This window comes from Propithecus coquereli, unplaced genomic scaffold (assembly GCF_000956105.1).
Source record: "Propithecus coquereli isolate 6110/MARCELLA unplaced genomic scaffold, Pcoq_1.0 Scaffold302, whole genome shotgun sequence".
Lineage (NCBI taxonomy): Eukaryota > Metazoa > Chordata > Mammalia > Primates > Indriidae > Propithecus > Propithecus coquereli.
In genome coordinates, this window is record NW_012148642.1 from 1,426,729 (window position 1) to 1,452,066 (window position 25,338).

Sequence of the window (25,338 nt, forward strand, 5' to 3'; positions counted from 1 at the left end):
GTCTCACTCTTTTTGCCCGGGCTAGAGTGAGTGCCGTGGCGTCAGCCTAGCTCACAGCAACCTCAAACTCCTGGGCTCAAGTGATCCTTCTGTCTCAGCCTCCCAAGTAGCTGGGAGTACAGGCACGCGCCACCATGCCTGGCTAGTTTTTTCTATATATTTTTAGTTGTTCGATTAATTTCTTTCTAATTTTAGTAGAGGCGGGGTCTCGCTCTTGCTCAGGCTGGTTTCGACGTCCTGAGCTCAAACAATCCGCCCGCCTCGGCCTCCCAGAGAGCTAGGATTACAGGCGTGAGCCACCACGCCTGGCCCTCTTTTTATTCTCTTGGTAATCTCTTCCAGAGTTACTACTTCCATTGTAGGTGATGAAATGTGTTAAGGCTCCACTTCAAGTGTTGGCACTATGAGCATGGTCTTTCCCTTTACTGCAACTCGGAATTAAAACTTTTGATTCCTTTTTATATTCCAGTCCCAAGAGGAGTTTCCACCGTAGAATTTATCTGATGACACTCTTACGCTTTCTAGTAGTGGTCTACAACCAGGCTCCAGCTTCTCCAGGAATATTATAGGATGGACTTAGTTTAAACATGTATTAAACTAAAAAGCATTCTCTCAAATGAGTTTAAATGCATTTTATTTTTAGACAGCCTACATGACATGTTTTTTTCCTTAAAAACAATGCCTCCACTCCAAATAAATCACGGTGAAAATAAATGAAGAGCTCAAGATGACATCAGTCCCATTTGTCTTAAGTCCTGGTGTTGTGTGGGTGACAAGCAGCAGCCAGTTATGATGACAAGTGATAGATCCAAAGTAATTGCCAAATTTGTTAACATTTTCCATTTCTAAACCATCCTTAAAGAAAATCATATATGGGGTCACACCTCTCACGGTAGTCCGGTAGAGCAACCATGCCATCTGGATTCATGTTTTCACCAATAAAGAACTGGTAGTTTTTGAAATTAGTAAGTATGTGTTTGATTTGTTCTGTAGCCCCGGTCATAAAAGGTTTTACTCTTTCTGGTCTCTGTTCTTCAAGTTTGCCTTTGATTGACTTCATGTAATCTTTGATGTACTTCTTGTAGGCTTCTTTTATGAAGCTAGTTTCTTGCAAATGATGGTTCATGACGATAGCAACAGCAGTTATTACCGTGCTTTCGGTACCTTCGCCCTCTGGGCCTTCAGCGGAAGCATTTCCACCAATGAGCGAGTCATCAATGTTACCCTCTGTCCTACTGACCATCTTCCCCTCCACCTCCAGGAACAGGCTGTCTGTGATCTCTTGGATCTTGTAAATGTCGGAGAACATCTCATCATGGCTGATGAGGTCCCGGTAGATAATCATGATGGCGGCTGAAGGGAGACCACGGCGGCACTAGCTTAGCAGGAGCTCGGAGCGAGCGCAGTGGAGCAGTGCTGGGGGATAGGGGTGAGTGGGCAGAAAAGCCAGAAAAATGGAATTTTATTTCAGTGTGGTAACAGTGGTTTTACCATGCTGATCGATTTTTTTTTTTTTTTAAAGAGACAGGGTTGGGGTCTTGCACTTTTGTCCAGGCAGAAGTGCAGTGGTGTGATCACAGCTCACTGCAGCCTGGAACTCCTGGGCTCAAGCCAGCCCCAGCCCCAGCCCCAGCCCCAGCCCCAGCCTCAGCCTCAGCCTCCCAAGTGGCTGGGACTACAGGGGCACACCACCACGCCTGGCTAACTTTTTGTATTTTTTGTAGAGATGGGGTCTCATCTCGCTATGGTGTCCAAGCTGGTCTCCAACTCCTGCGCTCAAGCGATCCTTCCACCTCAGCACCCCAAAATGCTGGGATTACATCCCTGAACCACCGCCCCAGCCAAGTCACATTTTTAAAACATAAATCTGACCATATTATTTTCCTACTTTAAAGCCTCCAATGGCTCCCCGTGACTCTCAGAATAAAATTTCCAGTCCTCCAAGGCCCTCCCTAATCCAGCCCCTACTTGACTCTCTGACCTGTCTCCCTGCCCTCTCCCTCTACCTCCCCGCTCTCCACTTGCTGCCTCCTCTGTCTGGGAGGCTCTTCCTTTGCAGTATGCATGGCTGACTTCTCCTCCCTCAGGTCCTAGTCCAAATCAAACTCTCCGGCACTCCCACACCATCCCAGGTACAACAGCCCCATCCACCCCCATCCCAAGCACTCTGCTAATCCCCTGATGGATTGATTCTCTTCACACCCCTTAACAGTACCTAAAAACGTTCTTTTCTACAAGTTTGAGTCTTCTCTCCAGAATGTAAGCTTCATTATCTCTCTTGTATTCTGCTCTATCCCCAGCACCTAGAAAGAAGCCTGGCATATAGAAGACACTCCACAAATACTTAGTATCGCACACTGAAATAAGCGTGTGTTATGGAAGCGCCAATAGCTCAGTGAAGAGCAGCACTCTCCAATCTCCTTGTGCAGGTCGAGGGCTATTGCTGGTGGCTCTCCGGCACTATCTTCGCCCAGGACACACAGGGCTTTTCCTTCTTTCCACCCCACACTTGCCTCAGCTCCAAATTCTTAATCGATGTGGGACTTCAGGCAAGTCACTCCTATAATGTTCTAGCAACGGTTAAGTAATACTTGTATGAGGCCGGGCGCGGTGGCTCACGCCTGTAATCCTAGCTCTCTGGGAGGCCAAGGTGGGCGGATTGTTTGAGCTCAGGAGTTCGAAACCAGCCTGAGCAAGAGTGAGACCCCGTCTCTACCAAAAATAGAAAGAAATTAATTGGACAACTAAAAATATATAGAAAAAATTAGCCGGGCATGGTGGCGCATGCCTGTAGTCCCAGCTACTCGGGAGGCTGAGGCAGGAGGATCGCTTGAGCCCAGGAGTTTGAGGTTGCTGTGAGCTAGGATGACGCCACGGCACTCTAGCCCGGGCAACACAGTGAGACTCTGTCTCAAAAAAAATAAATAAATAATAATAATACTTGTATGATCCTTACTAGGCACCAGCAACTGTTTTAACACTTTAGAAAACAGTAATTCATTTAGTTCCCTGGAAAGAGGCACTATTACCCCTACAAAATCGGTGAGGAAACTGAGGCATTGAGAGATTAAGAAACTCTTCCAAGGTCACACTGCCAGAGTGCGAGCGCGACAGAGGCGGGATTTGAATCTGGCCACTCTGGGGTCAGAACCCCGCTCTGAACCACGACCCTGCACTGCCTTTTGGTGAAGTGCAGATGATGGTCTAAGCGTTCAGGAACATCACCTGGAAAAATCCACTATTCCATTTTCAGTCCTGCTCTTAGGGAATCTCTGTGCCAATTCGTTGCTGGCAGCTCCCTTGGCTTCCCAGCCCTACGCTCTTGGGTCTGCTTCTTGGGCTCCCTCTCTTGAATTCCGTGTTGCCCACGCGTCAGCTGGGGCTCTCCTCTATTCCCCCCACTGGAACACTCTCTGGGTGATCGCCTCCACTCCGGAGCTTAGACTAGGTCCCCACTCGGCAGCCGAGTGATTTTTCAGAATGAAAAACTGGCCGCATGACGTCTCTGATTAAAATTTCCCAAAGAGCGCAATCGTCTGTGTCCTAAACTCGTCAGCCACGCACTGGGACCCTCGAGAAGCCCTCGCCGCCGCTCCCTGCCTCGCTCTAGATGCTTCCACACAGGCGCCACACAGGCTGCTCCCTCGGCCTGAAGCGCGCTCGCCTCCCACCTTAGCCCGTCCGCACATCGCTGTGACTCCCCCGAGCGCAGGCGCCTCCGGTACGACGGTGACCCCACCCACTGTGTCCGGTCTGCGTGGCCAACAGCCTCCTCCCGCCCCGCGGTGCCTCCCGGAGCCCGGCTGCGCGCGCGCACTACAGGACCCAGCGGGCCTCGGGCGGAGGTCACCACCGGGGCCTCGTCCGCTCCGGGCGCCCTGTGTCAAGGTGAGGGCGTCCGCAGACCGGCGCTTTCCGCTAGAAGCCCCCGTCCCAGTCCACACTCACTGACGGACTCCGCCTCCTCCAGCTGCCCGCTCGCGGCAGCCTCTGAAGAGGCGACCTCCTGCGCGAACGGACAGCGCCAGCCGGGTCAGAGCCGACATGTTCGCCCGCGTCCCCACAGCGGTTCCCAGGCTGCACCGTCCGTGACGTCACTTCTCCGCGCCCCGCCCCGCCGTGACGTCGGCGGCGTCGCCCAGCTCCCGGACAGGGAGAAGCCGGCCGCCAACCGCGTCCCAAGTTAGCGGTTCAGCCCCCTCCTTCCCCACTGCCGAGCTGCCACTGTTCGAGGCACTACTGTCCGCGCCAGCAGAGCCGCGATGCCACTCCTGCTTGACGGCCGTTTCGAGACTTCGCGGACACGCCAGATACCGGCGGGCTCAGGCGTCGGCTGGGCGGAGCCCGCGCTTGCTCTTGGGAGGAAGGCTGTGCCGACTTACGGGCCGGCTCTTGACTCGGCCTGGCCAGGCCCGGGCTGCTTCTTTGTTATGCCTGTGCCGAGAAACCCCAGCACTAAGTCTGATGCTCCTCCCCTCCTTGGCTGTTCTAGACGGTGTTTTCTTACCTGCACCTGCCACTCTGCCTGCTCCTCCTGTATTGACTAGCTGAACCAGTGGTGCTTCCCAAAGTAGTCCCGTGCACTCTCCTCCAAGAGGCTCACAACGGTATCTTAAAGTCCTCATTATTTTGTTATTCTGCAAACTGGAACTTGGTTACTAACCAGCAGCCACTGGTTCCCACATACCAGTAGATGAACTGGTGCTATCAGACTCAGCTGAGTAGTCCTGCGCCCTATGCTAAGTCCGGTAGGGCCGAAGAACCTGCATCAAGAGTGCTTCTAATGCCTTGATCCTTAGCCAGCCCTAGATGCTTGGCTTTTGTCTCTTAATATTACCTTCAATTCTGGATGGACTCCAAGTCTCTCTGGACTCTTCCCGCCCCCAAATTCTTAGGGTTATAGTTTTTCTCAGAACCTCTGGGTTTGATTAAATTATAAGCTTAGCCTGCCATCCTCACACCTTGGAGATTTCATTTTGAAATGGATCTACTTGCTAAGTTCTATGTTGTTACACTGCAGACTTCACGGAGTCAAAGTATAAAAAATAGGATACTTATGAAATATAGACCTCAATTTAGGGATTTGAGTGCACTGAATATGACTGATACCCTTCCTTCTGTGCCAAGATATGGGACACCATGTTCCCTTTTGTCTGTAACAGGAAACCTCTCTCCTGAGAGTAAAGTCCACATCTAGCTTATGGTTGCTGAGCTGCCCCAGGCTCTCCTCACTTCTAAGTGGTGTATAAACTAGAGGAGAGCATCCACTATTTCCTGGATGAAAGCTGACTTTCCAGTTGATATGCAATAGGTGGCTTTCCCTTGGCTACCGTTCACCAGTTACTCTTTCTAGTGACATCTGCAAACCACTAAGATACAAAAGTCCATGAACTGGAAGGACAGGAGCTTTCCACTCTTCCTGGGTAGATGGCTGCCACTACACAGCTGCCTTGCTCCTAGCAAAGCGCAAGGCCATGATTCCAGGGCCACAGGAAAAGCACGGCTTACATAAAAAGGATCATTAGAACTTGGGAGTCTGACGATCTGGAGTTCAAACCTCAGCTGTGTCAATTATGAGCTCTATGAATTCGGACAAGTCACTTTACCTATCTGAGGCCAATGGCCCTCATCTGAATGTGAGTCATTTAAGATACTATGGCCCACAGCATGTACTCAGGAGATTTTTATTCCTTTGTTATCTCTTCCTTTCCTGGTAGCAAAGTGGTTGAGGTGAACTCAAATTCATTCACCCTCCTCATCTTTGACTGAATTACCAAACAACAACAACAAAAAAATCTGTTTTGACTTTAATGCTTGCTGTACTTAACAGCAATATTGACCCAAATACACCATATGTAGGTCTTTAGCCTTGTTTTGCATCACATATTCTGTTTTTTTACTATAAAAAGTTTATGGTCCAAATCAATAAACTATTTTGCCTGTTATAATGAAGGATATTTGTTTTCCAGATATGCTCTAAGAACTCCTAGGACAAATATCCCTTACTGCCTTTTGCACGTTACATGATGACCCTCCTTTTTGGTTATCAGATGAGCACTCTGTTTGAATGTTTCTATTCCAGAAGGTGAGGGAAGGGATGCCAAGCCCTGGCACTGAGCACTCAGCTTCTAAATGCAAATCAAATTCCCAGACAAATTTTAATGAATTGTGGGGACAGACTCTTAAGTGACCTAACGTACATTTAACCCCAAATCAAGAAGCTATTCCATAGCTGGAAGTTGAAAACAAAGAGGATGAGAAAAAATTGTTCACAAAACCTCACGTTGATTTAATTCCCTACTGTGAAAGACTTGCTTGTTTTTCCTCTCCCTTTGAGTCTTGGAAAAAAGAAAGGAACTCATTTCTCCAGTGGTTTTAGTAACAATGAAATGAACCTTGGACTTTCTCCATTAGAGGGGATTGAGTTGCGATCCTCTTCAGGAGAAATGCCAAGCTGCCACTTTACCCATTTATACCCAAGAACGTCAAGTAATGCCTTTATAAATCAAATTTCATTTTTAAGATACTCAATCTAAGTACCTTAAGTGTTGTATTTTTTTTTTTTTTTTTTTTGAGACAGAGTCTCGCTCTGTTGCCTGGGCTAGAGTGCCGTGGCGTCAGCCTAGCTCACAGCAACCTCAAACTCCTGGGCTCAAGCAATTCTTCTGCCTCAGCCTCCCGAGTAGCTGGGATTACAGGCACGCACCACCGTGCCTGGCTAATTTTTTCTATATGTTTTTAGTTGTCCAGCTAATTTCTTTCTATTTTTAGTAGAGATGGGGTCTTGCTCTTGCTCAGGCTGCTGTTGAACTCCTGACCTCGAGCAATCCTCCAGCCTCTGGCCTCCCAGAGTGCTAGGATTACAGGCATGAGCCACCATGCCCGGCCAAGTGTTGTATTTTTTAAAGCAGCACATCACCTGTATGTATTAAAGTTCATCTGTTGCCATTCTTCTTCTATTTAGCCTGTGTTCCTTTTGTTTCTTTCTTTCTTTTCCTGCTGATTTATTACAAGTCCCCAATAGGGCTTTATTTTTTCTTTTTACATCCTGTTCTGCAGCCTCCTTGACTCTTTTTGCCCATATGCCAAAGAGCTAGGCATTGGTGCAGGCCACACAAAAACTGGTGAATGCCTTGAAGTTCTTCTCCTCCTCGACAATGACTCTGGCTTCTCCTAGACATTCCATATGGGTGTCACTGGTCCTGTCAGCTGGGTGGCCAATTTGAGTTCTTCAACAGAACTGTCTCCCTTCCTGGGGGCCAAGGGCTTCCTGGGGAAGGGAATGAGCTTGCAGGTAGTACTCCTCCAGCTGCTGCACATTGGCCTGCAGGGACTTGGTGGACTTGTTCCTCCTTCTTGGATCCACAGAAATACCAATGGTCCTGGCCACCATCTTGAGGATGCCAGCCACCCTTAACTCATCATGGAGCACCCTACTATGGGCCGGATGGGTGCGGATACAGAGCGAGGGGTGATGTGGCATGTTTTTGCTTGCTGGGCCTTGCACCTGTGGATCTTCCAGGCCAGCTGGTTGAACCATGTGGCACGCACAGCTGCCAGTCCTTGTGGAAATGGGGCTTCAGGATCATGCCATTCCAGCTGGGTGTCACGGCTGCTTACAGCCCTGCTCCGCAGGAGAGCAGCCAATTGGAAAGGCTGTGTTCCTTTTCTATTGCTACTTTCTATTGCTTTTCTATTGCTCCTGAGGAACTGAGGCCTTCAGTCCAACAACCCCCAAGTAAGCTTGGCATCAGACCCACCCCAGTGGAGCCTCGAGATCCCACAGCCTCAGGAGAGATCCTGAGCCAGAGGATGCAGCTTGGCTGCACCCAGATTTCTGACCCAAAGAAACTATGAGACAATAAATACTGTTTTAAGCCACTAAGTTTTGAAGTGGTTTGTACGCAGCAATAGATAATACAGGCCACAAATGGCTTGATTAAATCCCCAGGCTTTAAGGAAAGGCTCAGAGAGGCCCTGCTCTGTGTTTGTGCCCCTCCTGCCCCTACGGTGTGAGTGTGCACTTGGCCCAACTGTGTCTGACTGGTGTGCCCCCTCCCACCTATCTGGAGCCACCCCAACCCCTCACAGCCTGACTAGAATGCCGCCTTCAAGACTTGGGAAGTAAAAAGTAACATCTCCACCCCTCTGGAAAAAACTGTACCAAAGGAATCTCTGTCCCACTAAACCACTCTTGCTCCCTAAATGACAGGAATGAGGAACTTTATCCTGACTTTCCATTCACTGTCTAGAGCAATGGTCTCTAAGACAAGCAAGATAACCCATGAGGCTGCAGGGATAAAATGCAATTTTTATCTAAAAAAAGAAGAAATTAAGCTTTACAGATATCTCCTCTACAGGCTGATCCTGGGGCCCCCAGAGTCAGGGTCATGTGGCCACATGTCAGGTCAGCTCTCAGAGGACGGTCTGTGCATGGGCCTGGCAGAGCGGGGCAGGTGGCATTCACTGTGGGCGTGTCACTGGGTGCAGCCCTTGGCAAAGAGGACACACTGGTTATGTTAACTCTATGTTGGTATTAATCCAAATTAACCCTTGCAAACAGATGGGGTAGACACTGCCGCAGAGAACCACAGTCTGAGCACTAAGGTCAAGCCAGGGAAACGTTACGGAAGTGGCCAAGCTGTTCTGCTCCTGTCGTGGGTCCGTCAGCCACGTTAATCAGTTTTTTTTGTTTTTTTTTTTTTTTTTGAGACAGAGTCTCACTGTGTTGCCCAGGCTAGAGTGCCGTGGCATCAGCCTAGCTCACAGCAACCTCAAACTCCTGGGCTCAAGTGATCCTCCTGCCTCAGCCTCCCGAGTAGCTGGGACTACAGGCATGCGCCACCATGCCCGGCTAATTTTTTCTATATATTTTTAGTTGTCCAATTAATTTCTTTCTAATTTTAGTAGAGACGGGGTCTCGCTCTTGCTCAGGCTGGTCTCGAACTCCTGAGCTCAAACAATCCGCCCGCCTCGGCCTCCCAGAGAGCTAGGATTACAGGCGTGAGCCACCGCACCCAGCCGTTAATCAGTTTTGTTTTACCTCAAAATAAATTTTAGCAAGAGGTTGGCAAAAAATATTGAAAATTGTTAAGAAGATAATTTCAAGTACAGTGAAATCTGCTCTCATGTATTACTATATTGTGCTGGGAGAGATTTGCTAGTCATGGTAGCACCTAGATGAAATTTATAAATAAATTGTGTATTTGTGTACTTTTAACTTTTTACCAATAAGGGTATAAAATTAAAAAAATTGGCAACCATGGATCAACAGGCTTTTACAGCTTTTTCTAACCTATCAGAGTCTAAGAACGGCCAGCAGGACCTACCTGACCAAGGAGGTTAGAGGGTTAAGAAGAGAAGAGAGAAAAACAAAATAACTAAATTTATTCGTCCTCTGCAGAACATTTTCCCTGAAATAGAGTGTCCCTGGCACCTGGCCCAGCTTCCATAACCGAATAGGAAGGACCGTTCCCTCCCTTTACTCACCAAATAACCCAAAGCTTTTAAACAGACCCCGAAACCAAATCAGAGCGACGGCAGTGGTGTGCCTGCCACACGTCCAATTTTAAAATATTCCAGCTGCCACAGGAGAGGCTCTTGGGAGTGGCCCTCAGCTCTTGAGCCTGCTGCCACTCTCAGGGGGAGGATGCTGGTCCTTTAAGAAGGAAGGGCTTTGCTGCCTCCAGGATGTCCAGACTGGGGTCCAGAGAGCGGCCAAGCCCCTCCAACACCATGATGGCGAAAACAATTGAGGCAAAGTTGCTCTCAAGCTTTACCTGGAAGAGAAAAACAGTGGTTCTTCCTGAAATCAACTGATACAGAGACAAGTGTCTTGGATAATTGTGTTACTGTCCACTGTCAGCCTCCCTTGGACCTGTCCATGGGATTTTTACCATCTACCTGATGTTCTTTCCTCTACCCCATCATTTTCCCACCAATATCACCTACTTGGCTAGCCTCCCATCTACTAGAAATATTCAGGAAAAATCTGGGGATACAATATATACTTTTCTAGGTTTGTGTCTATGTGTATATGAATGAATGACTTAAAAATAATCAAATATTTTTTCACAGACATCACAGAAGCTATAACTCCAAATAAGGGTCATTCTTCAAAATCTACAGTAGCCTTTTTAAAAGACTACACACAACTGCTCAAACAGGGCACGGCTTCCCCTTTGCAGCCAGATTCACAGTAATAGCAATTTATACAGATTATTCAATTAATCTTCAAAAGTACTATCATTATCCCCTTTCTATAGAGAAAGAAGCGAGAGCCCAAGGAGATTAAATGACTTACTCAAGGCCACTGGGTGAGGAGGAATAGAGCCAGAATTTAAACCTAGAAGATCAGGAATCTGTTTTTCAAGTGAACAGAAAGGAAATGAAAGGTTCACTCGTGGGGAAATACTTTGTTAGAAATTGAAGAGTATTTTTCTCAGTTAAGGCCTGGAAGGTTGTCTGGGGGTCAGATGGGCAAGATGAGAAAGTTCTAGAGATCTGTTGCACAACAATGTGAACTTGGTAGATACCACTGAACCCAGGAGAAAGCAGTATGCTCCCACCAGCTGCTTGTGGGGCTCCAGCCTGGACACAGGAAAGCGGACAGAGGGTCCTTGGCCCCCAGGCTCTAGTCAGGTTGGGGACCCGGGGCTCCCAAACTGCTGGGAATGCTTTCATTCTTAAGTTGAGTGGTGAGTTCTCCAGTGTGTATTAGATTCTTTTACCTTTATGTTATTGTCAAATACTTTATTAAAAAATTAAGTGCCACCCAAATAGACATTTCTTCAAAGAAGATATACAAATGGCAAGCAAGCATATGAAAAGATGCTCAACATCACTAATAAGTAGAGAAATGCAATCTAAACTGCAACTGGTATTGCCTCACACTATTAAGATGGCCACAAGGGAGAAAAAAACAGAAAATGACAAACGTTGCTGAGGATATGGAGAAATTGGCCCCCTTATGCACAGTTGGTGGGCATATACAATGGTGTGGCTGCTGTGGAAAATGGTACAGAGGTGCCTCAAAAACTAAAAAGACACCATATGATCCAGCAATCTCACTATTGGATATATATCCAAAAATCTGAAAGCAGGATCTTAAAGAGATATTTGTACTCCCACGTTCATTGCAGCATTATTCACCATAGCCAAGAGGTAGCAGCAATCCAAATGTTCGACAGAATAATGAAGAAAATATAGTATATACATACAATGCAATATTCTTCAGTCTTAAAAAAAAGGAAACCCTGTCACATGATACAACATGGACAAACCTTGAGGACATTATATTGAGTAAAATAAGCTAATCAGAGAAGGACAATATACTGTATGATTCCACTTTCGTGACACACTTAGAGTAGTCAAAATCATGGGAACATAAAGTAGAATGGTGGTTAGCAGGAGCTGGGTGGAGAGGGAAATGGGGAGTTGTTCTTCAATGGGTATAGAGTTTTAGTTTCACTAAAAGAGAAAGTTCTAGAGATCTGTTGTGCAATAATGTGAATTTGGTGGACATCAGTTGAGCTCTGCACTTGGAGATGGTTAGGGGGATAAATTTTAGTATGTGTTTTTTACCACAATTAAAAATTTATGGCCGGGCATGGTGGCTCATGCCTGTAATCCTAGAACTCTGGGAGGCCGAGGCGGGTGGATCGCTCAAGGTCAGGAGTTCGAGACCAGCCGAGCAAGAGCAAGACGTCTCTACTAAAAATAGAAAGAAATTATCTGGACAATAAAAATATATATAGAAAAAGTTAGCCGGGCATGGTGGCGCATGCCTATAGTCCCACCTACTCAGAAGGCTGAGGCAGGAGGTTCGCTTGAGCCCAGGAGTTTGAGGTTGCTATGAGCTAGGCTGACACCACGGCACTCTAGCCAGGGCAACAGAGCCAGATTCTGTCTCAAAAAAAAAAAAAAAAATTTAGAAATTTTTTAAAATATTAAGTGCCTAGTGAAGCGCTTAGAATGCAATAGCTACCCTAGGCCCTCTATCTACTCTTCCAAATTGGGACTAACAGCAGCAGCAGCATCAAAACTTCAAGGCCCTCTTAGCCACTGTGTCCCACACTAAGTGTGAGGAACAGATGTGCAGAGTGACAGCACTGGAGGCAGGAGGACAGAGTGGGGTGAGCCTGCAGTGCCTGGTCCCCATCCTGCCCCAGGTCACATGGCCACAGGCAAGCTGCTTGGCCTTTCGGCATTGGTGCCTGCCTCTGGGAATACTGAGGGGATTAAATCGGATACTAATAAATGTTATATACCTAATCTAGGTACCTGGGGCAAGCAGAGGGTACTCTCAGCACACTGCTGTGATTACTATTGTCATGGACATATCCAGCCCTGGTGGCAACCCTGGAGGCTTGGAGAGGCTTGTGCAGGTCAGCGCTGCGGAGGAGGGAGTGGAGTGACTCAACTGATGTGACCTCATTCACCTGCTCTGCATCCTGTGCTCTAAGGGACTGGAGCAGCCAGGCAGGGGCCAGGACAGCCCTGCTGGGGCCTCTGAAAGCATCAGGACAAGGGGCACCTCCCTCCAGGGCAAGCCCTGTCCGCAGGACTTTGACCCACTCGGCAGAGAGCAAAGTATCACTTACATTAATACCAAGCATCACTAACATGAACCAGGGAGGGAAAAGGCTTGTAATGTCTGAGTTAGACTGTTTTTATATTTTTAAATCCATTTTTCTCCATCTAAGTATCACAGACACTTAGACTGCATAAACTTGAGAGATACACAGACTAACCATGCTAGGAAGGAAAGGCCCTGCTGGGCCCACGTTGGGAAAAAATACCAGCATTCTTGATGCAGATGGCTCCTTACTAAAACACTTTCAAAACGTAGGGAAGAGAAGCAGCTCCCGCCACCCTGTGCCCTGCCCTGCCCACCCCGCCTTCCCCAGAGACTCCCCTCACCTTGTGAGCCATCAGTAACTTAAACACGCTGGACAGGAGGCTGGAAACATGAAGCTGGAAAACAGCACGAAGCCGAGTGCAGACGTGAGCCTCCCAGAACCACTTCTTTCCCAACACGCACACGCTCCCAACACCCCCCACACACACACACATACACACACACACACACACACACACGCACATGCCAGCGAGCAGGAAGGGACTATCTGACAAAGTCCGGAAAGGACGACTCCCACTCTAGCTCAACTCCCACCTTGAGACTCAGGCACTGACACCTCGGAGGCCCGTCTACCCCATCCCTGCAGCAACCACAGAAAATCACGTCTGGACATGCTAGATCAGCAGTGCCAGGGTGTCAGTGGCCACTCTTTGTTCCGACCCACTCCTGCTCATGTGGGCATGAACTTGGGAGAAAACAGTCATGTTTCTTAGAAGTCTTTGTAAAATGTAAAGTCATTTAGATGTGGGTCAGGTCTGAATGAGGGACAGGAGCATTGAGCGCATCCTCTGGCTCTCAGAGACCCCAGTCCTTCCTCCATCCATGCTTGGCCATTTCCAGAAGACAAAGTACTCCCTGGATGAAGGTCACTGCCACAGCAACCACCCCAGGACAGCCTGGCCAAGGAGCCCCTCCTGAGAGCCAGGAACTTCACTGGGCCCCCTCATGCCTGGAAGATGTGGGGTGTTCTTTATCCGCCTTAAAACTCACACCCTCTTGGGACCTCTCTCCGTAGAGGGGTCCCCCTTAGACCTGGGATTTGCTCTGTCCAAGGGCAAGGGCAGTGGACACTCCAAGGCCCCTGCCCTCGAGCGACCTGCCCACCTTCTCCAGGGTGATGGTGTTCTTCCTGGCCTGGGTCACCAGTGTGGCCATCTCGGCTTTGAACCCCTCCACGTCCCTGCACTCGTTGGCCCGAGCATGACGCAAGATGAGCTCGGCCACCCTTTGGCCCTGGAAGATGCAAAGGAAAAATGACTTGGTGGAGTCGAGTGAGCATAAAAAAACTGGAAGCTCTGCCAGACTTCTTCCACATCTTGGTGGCTTCCACCCTAATTTTCTACCATCCTGCTTTTGGCTCTTCCTCTTGGGGCTGTGCCCTTTTTCCTTTGCCCACACCTGTACAGAGGAGCACCGCCAGCCCCCACAGCACACCTCTGTGTTTGACCCTGGCCCAGGGCACACTTGCAAACCAGCTTCAGTCTCTAGCCTTGGGTTTGCCTCCTCGGAAGCCTTGGAAGCAGGGACCCCCCTAAATTTTGCCCTTCTTTTTTTTAAACCAGCTCTCTTTTGCCCAGGGTCTTTCCTGCTGGATAATTCTTGGCCAGCCGGCCAGGGCATCTCACCATGATCACCCTTGATGTTGCACTTTAACTTGACTCAGTAGAGACTCTGCTAAATCCCTTTTCTCTAAATAATAATTCTCAACCACGGAGCCCCTCAGAACCACGGGGGAGGTCTGAAAAACTACTCACATCCTCCACCCAAGAGACTCCAGCGTGCCTCGCCCCCCTGGAGAAGCAGCTCTCCAGGCTGCTGCATCTCACCAGCCTGTCACCTCGCAGCAAACAGCACAGACCGGGGCAGCCACTGTCCGGTCAGGAAACCAGTGTCCCCGGTGCCCGCCGGGCATTTGCCAGAGGAGGAGAAAGTAGCAACGCGCAGCAGCATTTGGAAAGGAGGCACTTCTTCCCATGGTCCCAAACCACGAGCTGCTGGCAGCTGGCCTGAGTCGGGCTCCAGCCCCTCTCACAGCAGACCCCGTGGGGTGGCTTCGTTTCCTCTCCTCTCCCTACTCCGCTCACTTCCAGCGGGAGTTTGGCAAAGGTGGGCATTTGCCAGAATGGCCGGATTGAGGAGCCCACATCAAGACAAAGGCAGCTCCCCAGGGCATAAAAGATGCACCCCCAAGTGGGTCTGACCTGCCCCATCACCACAGCCACGAAAACTGCGCGGAAATTCCTCAGGTCGGCAGCCTGCAGCTCCGCCACGATGCCGGCGTCCAGCAGCACCAGGCGCAGCGGCCGCAGGGCTGGCACCAAGGCCACCACCAGTGTGTCACAGACGTCCACCTGCTGCAGCCGTGCCTCCCGGCTCAAGGAGAGACTGTCGGCACCCTGGACCAGGATGTTCCCGGGGTGGAGGTCGGCGTGCACAAAGTTATCCACAAATATCTGGAAAGAGATCCCACTGCTCACGACCAAGTCAACCCTCACTTCCCCAGCACCACCAGGTCACACGCAGAAAAAATGCCAGGGGGACAATAAGCTCCCAGTGATCTATTCAACAGTAAAGAGGTGTACATTTTAAAAAACTCATTGTTTGGATGTCATCAGTTCAGAATTTGTATAGGGATATGCTAAGTTGAAGTTTTCAAGAGAAAAGTTATTTTCACTCATCCCCAGACTTGGTCGTTCTCTCTGGACAACTCCCTGCCACCTATCCTCTCACAGTGACACCTACACCTCCTTCACATCCCAGCTGAGAGGGAGCCACTTCCTGAATGAACCCCTGGGTTAGCACAGGCCCCTCCTAAATGGGCCTTTGGTACCCTGAACTTGCCCCTGCATACCATTTGCTGATTACGTGCCTGTCTTCCCACTGAACTGGACGCTGTACTCTCGTCAGCGTTGCTCTCCACTGCAAACCCAGCACTTACGTCAACACCTGGCATGTGGCAGGTGCTCAGTAAATACTTGCTGACCAAATGACTAAAGTAGCATTTAACATATGATGTCATCTTGGCTGTTTATCTAAACGACAGGTAGCCTGGGCAGGAATGGGTCATGCTCACTGCTCTTCCCATAGCACCCAGAGCACGGGCCACCGAGAAAGGGCTTAACACTGCGGTCCCCAACCCCTGGGCTGTGGACCATTAGGGATTGGGCCACAGAGCTCCACCACCCCGTTTTCGCTGCATTCTCCCCCACCACCAGTCCATGGAAAAATTGTCTTCCATGAAACTGGTCCCTGGTGCCAAAGAGGTTGGAGACCACTGGCTTAACAGATGCTCTGGATACATGAGCACTTTTGCAGGCTCAGCACTCTCTAGAGCAGACTTTCTCCCCGTGGCGGCTTGCTGCTAGGCTTGCCCTCCCGCCCAGATCCCAAGCAGAGTCCCAGCCAAAAGCCAGGCCTGAGTGCCACTCTGCCCCCGACCGAGCTCACCATCTTCAGAAGCATGTTGATCCCCAGCCGCGCAATCTTCTTTTTCAAGTCCACGGGAATCCCTGCCTGCTGGTAACTGGACACAGGCACACTCTCCTGTAGGGAAGGCCAGAGAGAGGACAGCTGTACCCCGGCCAGCTGCCGGCTGCCCGCTCCTCACTGCACGGGGCACGCAGCGCTGCCTTCCCATGGACTGGGAAAGAACCCGGAGCTTCACCCTTCTCAGAGCCCCTGATCAGTCCATCGGCCACAAGCTGACTTGAATGTATTTACATTTCCTTTCAGTTCTACAAGAAGTCCCGTAGGTTTATTAGAAAGGAAACCCATCAACTCTGGACTGACAGGTAAGAGGTGGAGAGCTAGCTTCTGCTCAGAAACCAGCCAACAGGGACTGGAATGGGTTCTGTGGCCTTGAGCAGGAAAATGGAAAGGAAGTGGAAAGGAAAGAAAGAAGAAAGGGGAGCTAATAAATGTGAACAAGGTTGTATATGGCTTAGTTCAGCCGTCCCCAACCTTTTTGGCACCACGGACCGGTTTCCATGGGGCGGGGGAGGCGGAGCTCAAGCTGTGACATAAGCCACAGGGAGCAGCTGTAAATATACAGATGACATAGGCCGGCTCCTAACAGGCTGTGGGCCCCCACTGGTCCTCAGCCCAGGGGTGGGGGACTGCAGGCTTAGTTTAACTGTCAAAGCAACCCATGGAGATAGATCTTGTTTTCCCTAATTAACAAATAAAAGAACCACGGCCTGGAGAATTTACTAACTTGCTCAACGTGGCACAGCTAGGCACACTGGTGGCTCCTGTCATTTCCCTGAATCTCATATCACCATCTCTAAAGAGGTGGCTGGACTAAGGGACAGCTGAGCAAATGCCACAAATGCTGTGGAGCACTCTCTCTGTGCCAAACCGGGCGTCTTGCGTTCAATGTGGCATTTACTGCTGGGACAATCCTATGAGGCAGGAACCGTTGCCTTTGTCTCTTAGGTCACCAGCTAACAAGATGGCAGAGCAGATTTTCAAATCTAGGAAGTCTGAGGCCACGTCCAGTGCTCTGGGCCGCCTTGCTGCACTGCCCTCCTGCCCACCCCCCACCTCCCACCCCCCACTGCCAATGTGTCCCAGCTCCCCACAGCGTTACAGACAGGAATCACGTCCTCACTCCAGACTAAGCCCCCTGTGGGCCAGCTGTGAGCAAAAGGCACGTCGGGGAAGCCACCAGGCTTACTTCGTATGTTTCCACCAAGACATCCCTGGTAACAAAGGGACGCAGAGGGGTGGGGAATTTGACAGCCTTCACATTCTGGAAGTTGCGCTGGAAGTGTTCTAGATTCCGAGCTTCGTAACGCAGGTCGATCTACAGAGAAACGGAGAGAAAAGGTGAGGGTTAGTCTGGGCACAGGGACAGCAACACCGGAAATGCAAAGCAGCTAGCAAGTCAGCAGACTCACCCTGCCTTTCCCACCCATCTTCCCCACAGAACTCGCCAAGAAACTTGGAAGAAGATATTCAGTGGCTAAAGGCTGCCCCCGAAGCCCAGGATCTCTGCATGAATGCCCTGAAGCTCCAGACAGCAGGTGCCCTGGCAGGGTGGGGGCCGCGCTGCTTCTGCACCATCCTTCCCTGCCCACCCACCAGCTTCCCACCAGTCAGTGGATCCCCTTCCTGTCGCCCAGGGGTTTGCCTTCCATGACCCAGCCTCTGGTCCTCTCCTTCCTTAGGGTCACCCTGCTGTAGCCACTTCCTCCACCCCAGCACCCATGCTGCCACCACTACACTTGGCAATGGCCTTTGCTCGCCAGCTCAAAGGCCCAGCCCCTACTACTGGCTCGGCTCTTTCTGAACCCTCTTGTCTTACGCTGGCCGTGGCTCTCCAGGCCCCCCCCCCACCTCTCTAACTGGCCTGTGGCAGTGGTCTCCTGACCCCCTAGAGGCCGATGCCTACCAGCTCCCAACCTCCACCGTGCCCCCTGGCTGGTGCCTCCTGGTGACAACACCTGATCTCCAGACCAGACCTCAACACCAGTCTCCAGACTGACACATTCCACATCTGCACGTCACCCCATGGGAGCCCAAAGACTCTTTTTTTTTTTTTGTGACAGAGTCTCACTCTTTTGCCTGGGCTAGAGTGCTGTGGCGTCAGCCTAGCTCACAGCAACCTCGAACTCCTGGGCTCAAGCAATCCTTGGGACTACAGGCATGCGCCACCATGCCCGGCTAATTTTTTTTTTCTATATAGTTTTAGTTGTCCGATTAATTTCTTTCTATTTTTAGTAGAGACGGGGTCTCGCTCTTGCCCAGACTGGTCTCGAACTCCTGAGCTCAAACAATCCGCCCGCCTCGGCCTCCCAGAGTGCTAGGATTACAGGCGTGAGCCACCGCGCCCAGCCCCCAAAGACTCAAACTCTGTGTCTGAATGGACTTTCCCTTCACTACCCCATGTACTCAGTCACCACAAGTCCCAAATCACACCTTCTCGCTTCCCCTCCATGAGGCAGCCCCCTACCCTCACTGCTTCCAAGGCACGTGCTCTCACCTGAGTCACCTGAGCCCCAAAAGAGGTGCCTCAGGTGGGTCCCTATCCCCATCTTCCCTCTCTCTCATCCATCTGCCTGGGGCTCCCACACCTGCACAGGGAAGGCTACAGCCTTTAGGATGGTACCCAGGTGGGTCAGGATTTGGCCTCTGCTTCTCTCTCCAGGTCCGCCTCAGGTGGCACCTTCCCCTTCCTCACCACCCAAGACTCCAGCCTCACCCAACATCCCAGACTGTCTGATGCCCCTGCTCTCCTCTGCCTTCTATACAGCCTGTGACTAGAATATTCTTCCCCCATTTGGTCCAACTGCAGACACCAGTCACCTTTCAATACTTAGCTCAAGCCTAGGGAGCCTTTGCCCTCAGCGTAAGGGTGCACCGTCCTCTTCTGAGCCCCAGCTGAACCCACCCGAACCTGTGGGGACTCCTGATCACACCTAATTTGCAAGTATTTACACATTAGCCCCCTCTGCCCACTCCATACAGTCCTCCCTTGCTATCCCCAGGGGGCTGGTTCTAGGACCTCCCCGATACCAAAACCCATGAGCCTCAAGTCCCTGATACAAAATAGTGTAGTAGTTGTATATCACCTACGCATATACTCCCATATACTTAAGTCATCTGTAGATTACTTATAACAATACAATGTAAGTGCTATGTAAATAGCTGTTATACTGCATTGTTCAGGGAATGACAAGTCTGTATTTGTTCAGTACAGATGCAACCATCGTAGGCCTAATTGCATTTTCTTTTTTTGAGATGGAGTCTCACTCTGTCACCCTGCTAGAGTGCAGTGGCATCATCATAGCTCACTGAAAGGCCAGCTGAAAGGCCCAGCCTCAAACTACAGGGCTCAAGTGATCTTCCTGCCTCAGCCTCCCGAGTAGCTGGGACTACTGGCGCTTGCTACTACACCCAGCTAATTTTTTCTATTTTTTGTAGAGACAGGGTCTTGTTCTTAATCAGGCTGGTCTTGAACTCCTGGCCTCAAGCAATCCTCCTGTCTTAGCCTCTTAGAGTGCTAGGATTATAGGCATGAGCCACTGCACCCAGCCCCGAACTGCATTTTGTATCCACGGTGGTTGAATCCACTTTAGTGGAACCCACAGGTACAGAAGGCCAATTGTATTCCTTAGGGATAGGAAAAGCTCACTTGTTTTCTTAATTCATCAGCTTCTAACAGAGTTTTCAATCACTGTTATATGAATCTATAAATGAATGAAGAGAGAGAGAGATACTCACACATATACACCTGGACCTACAACTCTAAGGTTTCCAGCCAAGGAATGTGGGGGGACTACTACTGAGAGATACAGACAGGCTCAGTAGGAAGAGCCAGTTGCTAAGACAATTGGGGTGAGACATAGAGACGTGAGTTTGAAGCGACAGGACCCCATGAGGCCTGTCAGACTTCTACAAGAGGAATTAAAGCTCAGACGGGAGCTAGGACTGAGAGTAATTAATTCGGAGATGGCTGTTGAAATAAAAGCTGTATTCTGTCTTAATTTGCTTTTATTATCAAAACTACACTACTACTCCATAATATAAAGCAAAGCTTTCTGCTATGGTCTAAATGTTTGTGTCCCCCCAAAATTCATATGTTGAAATGCTAACCCCCAAGGTGATAGCATTAGGAGGTGGAGCCTTTAGGAGGTGATTGGGTCACAAGGGCAAAGCCCTTATTACTGGCTTAATAAAAGAAACCCTAGAGAAAGCTGGGTGTGGTGGCTCCTGCCTATAATCCTAGCACTCTGGGACGCAGGGTGGGAAGATTGCTTGAGCTCAGTTCAACACCAGCCTGAGCAAGAGCAAGACCCCATCTCTACAAAAAATAGAAAACTTAGCCAGGCATGGTGGTAAGTGCCAGTAGTCCCAGCTACTCGGGAGGCTGAGGCAGGAAGACTGCTTGAGCCCTGTAGTTTGAGGTTGCAGTGAGCTATGATAATGCCACTGCACTCTAGCCAGGGAGACAAAACAAGACTCTGTCACAAAAAAAAAAAAAAAAAGAGAGAGAGAGACCCTAGAGAGACCCTCACCTCTTCCACCATGGGAGAACACAGTGAAAAGACAGCTGTCTGTGAACCAGGGAGCAAGCCCTCACTAGACATCAAATCTTCTGATGCCTTGATCTTGGACTTCTCAGCCTCCAGAACTGTGAGAAATAAATGTCTGTCGTTTACAAGCTACCCAGTTTATGGTGTTTCGTTATAGCAGCCAGAACAGACTAAGAGACTTGCTGAACATTAAAATGAATCCCTAGGACTTAAAACCTTAAATCAGAGGATCTAAATGAAGAATTGGCACATTGCTTCTGCAAACCTGCCAATCCCTGCGCTATTCAACAGGGAGCCAGTGCAGATGCCTACTCAGAGTCTCGACCAACCCTAAAGTACGTTTACCACATCTGGCCACTTATACAAATGTCCCAAGTGAACAGGGAGGAGGTCCTTGTCTACTCAGCCCTGGAAACAAAGCAAAACAAAGTAACAGAGTGTGACTTTGCTAAGTATTCTCCTCACCCTGTAGTTCAGTCATTGACTGTGGCACAAAAAATACTGTATGTTCCACCAGAATCATTTGTTTTTCTTACCAGGCACAAAATTAGACTGCATTTCCTAAGCTCCCCCACAGTTACCTTGGGCCCATGTGACTAATGCTCAGTGGACTGAGAAGTAACATTCACTCCTTCAAGGCATGGCCGCAAAATCTTTTTTGTTTTTGAGACAGAGTCTCACTCTGTTGCCTGGGCTAGAGTGCTGTGGCATCAGCCTAGCTCACAGCAACCTCAAACTCCTGGGCTCAAGCTATCCTCCTGCCTCAGCCTCCCGGGTAGCTGGGACTACAGGCACTTACCACCATGCCTGGCTAAGTTTTCTATTTTTTGTAGAGATGGGGTCTTGCTCTTGCTCAGGCTGGTGTTGAACTGAGCTCAAGCAATCCTCCTGCCTCGGCCTCCCAGAGTGCTAGGATTACAGGCGTGAGCCACTGCTCCTGGCCCGCAAAATCTCTTATGTGATCCTTTCTCTCTAGTCCGCACTGAGCCCAGATGACACATGTTGAAGAAGGCAGTGCCAAATTTGGTAGGAAATTGGGTCCCTGAAACTATGGAGCAGAGCTCCCTCCCTCTCTCTCAGTTCACCTACATGGAACTTGGATATAAGCAAGACATAACCTCCTCGCATTAAGCCACTGACATTTGGGTGTTCTTTGTTTTATCAGTTGAGCGTTACCTACTCTGACTAAAACATCACACTAGCCATGACACACTGGGAAATAACTCATTCACTCAGCATTTATTAAGCAGCATCTAGTGGCAAGAACTATGTTAGGTGCTATTTACAGCTGAGGGAAGGAGAATTCACCTGTTGGATCATGAGCTTCTCAAATTCCTCCACAATCTCGGGCAAGCTAAGCCACTTGATTCCTGGCAAAAGTCCAAGGACTCGGCTGCCAATCTTCATCAACAGCAGGTCCATATGCACCTGAGAGAGCAGGCCAGGGTGCAACACCTGCCAGAAAGAGCCACAGTGAAACAGGAGGAGCAATCAGACAGGAGGACACATTTTACATGGCCAGGGCTGGGTCCCACCATCAACGGAGGAGCCAGGTGGCTTCTCATCGGAGGAAAGAGGATGCTCGTTTCCGGAGCAGCAAACTCGCAGCAAACTCCAAATCTTCCTCCTTTTCCTCTCTCAGACTATTCATACCACCACTCCCTCAAGCCAAGAAACAAAACAGCTTGCACGTAGCAGACACTCAGATATTGGTCAAGCAAATAGAAATAAATGGAAGGCAAGGAGGGGGTGACTTGCATGGGGGTTTCTGATCTGGGAAAGCCCAGTGGGAGGTGAGATGTGAGCTATCAGAGATATACTTACTTTCACTGCCACAGGGATGAGGTGATCTGGCTTGGGGCAGTGGCCAGGGACCTGAGACACCCCAGCATTTGATCCAACCAAGTCAGCTTTAGGGAGGAGCAGCCTTTCTAGAAATGACTGGTCAGCAAGATTTCCGGAGGGTCCAAAGAGCTCTCTCAGCCCCCTGACTGCCGCGGCTTCTGAGGAAGGCTGCAGACAGGAGGCCCCGCCAAGTCTCTGGATGCTGTCCTTCTCCAGGAAGGTAGTGCGGGCATATGCTTTGTACACCTGGGCCACGCAGCCTGAACCCACAGGCTCCTGGTTCTCAAAGGAGAGAACTCTCCCCCAGTCCTCCCCAAATGCCTGCTGCAGGAAGTGCTCAGTGTGAGTCCAAGGGTGCGGGGTCACTCGGACATGCAGCTTGGAGAACTGTGCACAGAAAGCCTCCGAAAAGAGGTCTCGCCGGGTGCTGGCCCACTGGCCCAGTTTGATGTACGTCGGACCTGAGGTCTCAGTGGCTTTCAGAAGCAGGCGGAGCCAGAGGCTGGAGACGCTGGGAGCCAGGTAGGTGAGTGGGTAGAGTAGAAGGAGGGGGAAGAATTTCAACAAGAGGGCGCCGGCCCGGAGCCACATGCGGAGGTGCAGGAAGACGCAGCCTAGCGGCCCTGCTTGGGAGAGCCTCTCCACTGGCCCGCTTCTAGCAGGGTCACTCCAGAGGGCCCTTCGCCGGCACAAGCTGTCAGGGGCCCCCTCATCGAAGTCCCCATAGGCTGAGATGAGTTTGGGTAAAGCACCCAGCAGAAGCCAACAGAGTCTGGCATTTCGAGAGCACCCCGAGGGTCTCAGAAGGCCTAGTTCCTTTCTGAGTTCAAAACCCCTTAGGTGCGACAAGCAGAGCCTGACAGACAAGCGCCAGGGGGTCACCATCCTCCCCAGAGCCCCACGGCCCAGGCTGCCTGCCCTCGGCTTAAGGCGCACCCATCCGGGCTGACGCTTTGGGCAACAGTGAGCCGCCCCCTGAGACCAGACCTCCGCGTGCAGCCTAGGCCCAGCCCTGACCCTGCAGCGCCGCCGACGCCGCCCGCGGGCCGCAGGGCGCTACCATCCTGCCAGACTCCGCGCCCGCCCCCTCCCGGCTCCTCGCCCGACCCCGCTGCGCCGGAGGGGGCGCTCAGAGCCGAACCGACTGCGGAGCGGGCGCTGCCAGGGCTGACACCACCCGCGCGAGGCGGCGCGCGACCGGAGGCAGGGCCGGCGGCCGAAGGGTCACCGCGCGCCCCGCCGCCGGCGCGAGACTGCGAGGGTGGCCGGGCGCGCGCCGAGGGCCGTGGCGCAGACCTGGGGGCGGGCGCCGGGCGGCCACTGGGCAGGAGCCGGGGTCGAGGCGCCGGGCCCGCGCGGCCGCGTCTTCCGGGAGCGCCCGCCCGCCCGCTCCGGACCCGCCCCTTAAAGGGGACGCGGCCCTAACACCCGCCCAGACTCCCCGTGCGTGGGTCCCGGGTCCGAGAAATAGATTTAACATAACACGCGAAAGCGCCCTTCATGTCGTCCCCCCACCCCCCGCGTCCATTTCTCCGCTGACTTCTTCGTAGCTTTCGTTATTACAAAGAGCTTGGAAGGGATGGGTTAAAGGCAGATTCTGAACACAGGTCCGCTTTGGGGGCTGGGGTGGGGTGCTGCTGGCAAATCTCTCTGTTGAGACTCGGTAACAAGTATTGAGCTAGGGATCATGCTGCACCCAGGGACGTGGATACACACACCCTGCCTTATAGGGTAATCACGCCATGAGGGGACCTAACGGGAACACATAAAGGTGCAATTTCAAAGTGTGGCGCGAAGCCATGGAAGAAGCGAAAATTAGGGGGCACCCATAGGATGGGGCTACCTGGAGAGGAAGAGAAGGCCAGGGAAGGCCTTGCGGCAGGGGGCCAGAAGAATAAAGCCCTAGAATACGAAGGAGTTTGGTGTGAGCTTTTGGAGAATAGGTATGTGTAACCTCGAAGAACCAAAGGGAGGTCACATGGCCCTGGTGACCAATAGGAGAGAGGTGGAGCTTGGGAATCAGCCACACAGCCACTGAAGGGACCAATGGCTTTGGTCCTCAGCCATCTTCTCTGCCCTTGGGATTTGTGGGTCTGCCATCCTGGGACACCGGGGTCACCCTGCGTGTCAACAGACTTCATCTCCTTGTGGGCGAGAGACTTCCACAGAAGTCTGGCCGAGGATGGGTCTGTGGCATCACAGGTAGAAGGGCCTGTAGCGCGACAGGGACAAGGACAGTCCGGTGCCCATGGTTCCCACAGCTGGAAGTGTGACAGCCACCGGCAGACCAAACTGTTAGACGCAGGCTGATGCTACAGACAGGAATGGAGGAGTGGCCAATGGCTCCTCCTGCCTTGTTAACAATCCACTCCACATTTCCTAAAGATGTTGCACACCTCTTTGCAGTTCCCCAAGTGCAAATCATACCTGCCACCACTGGTTTGAAATATGGCCAGCTATTAATTGTCTCCTTCCCTAACTTCCTCCTGATTCATTTACCCACTTGAACCCAAAGGTGCGTAGAATATTCTTGTATGCCTCTGATTCACCAAATGGCTTATTGAGACTCAATTTGAAACCAGGGGACTTGGATTCTAGCCCCTAATTAGTGATCCCAGGCAAGTCTCTCTGGACCTCTGTTACTCCTTAAGCAAAATGGGGGGGAAGTTCAAGTAAAGCTATGCAAGTTCAGCTAAAGGCTCTAGGAGTCCTCTGACTTGCATTTATGATTCTGGGAGTTAGTATGTTTAATACTAGTTAAGAACACAAATTCCGGAGCTAAATAAGCCTGGCTTCAATTCATACTTCTGTGTAACC

General features: G+C 50.7%; 2 protein-coding genes and 2 pseudogenes across 4 annotated transcripts in view; all 4 read right to left on the reverse strand.

Annotated features, from left to right (window-relative positions):
* Window positions 1-4,121, reverse strand: part of NDUFB2 (NADH dehydrogenase (ubiquinone) 1 beta subcomplex, 2, 8kDa) — a 15,283-nt gene extending 11,162 nt beyond the window's left edge. Inside the window, exon 1 of the mRNA XM_012649777.1 lies at window positions 3,949-4,121. Coding sequence (XP_012505231.1) covers window positions 3,949-4,046 — 98 coding nt within the window. The 5' untranslated portion in view covers window positions 4,047-4,121. The remainder of the gene's footprint in view (window positions 1-3,948) is intronic.
* On the reverse strand, window positions 618-1,410 carry LOC105814704 (annotated as a pseudogene). Its single transcript, XR_001137706.1, has one exon. The product of XR_001137706.1 is annotated as a translationally-controlled tumor protein pseudogene (transcript).
* LOC105814679 lies at window positions 4,095-9,452 on the reverse strand (annotated as a pseudogene).
* Window positions 9,420-23,727, reverse strand: ADCK2 (aarF domain containing kinase 2). 2 transcript variants are annotated; one of them, XM_012649779.1, is made up of 8 exons: window positions 22,501-23,727; window positions 21,985-22,131; window positions 17,316-17,444; window positions 16,088-16,183; window positions 14,842-15,093; window positions 13,745-13,873; window positions 12,922-12,975; window positions 9,420-9,779 (listed from the first exon to the last, which is right to left on the reverse strand). In XM_012649779.1, the coding sequence occupies exons 1-8, from the start codon at window positions 23,404-23,406 to the stop codon at window positions 9,639-9,641; spliced, it is 1,854 nt and encodes a 617-aa protein (XP_012505233.1). In that variant the 5' UTR covers window positions 23,407-23,727; the 3' UTR covers window positions 9,420-9,638. The 2 variants fall into 2 exon arrangements, with proteins under 2 accessions (XP_012505233.1, XP_012505234.1); XM_012649780.1 differs by lacking the exon at window positions 21,985-22,131.
* Window positions 23,728-25,338: the final 1,611 nt, after the last annotated feature.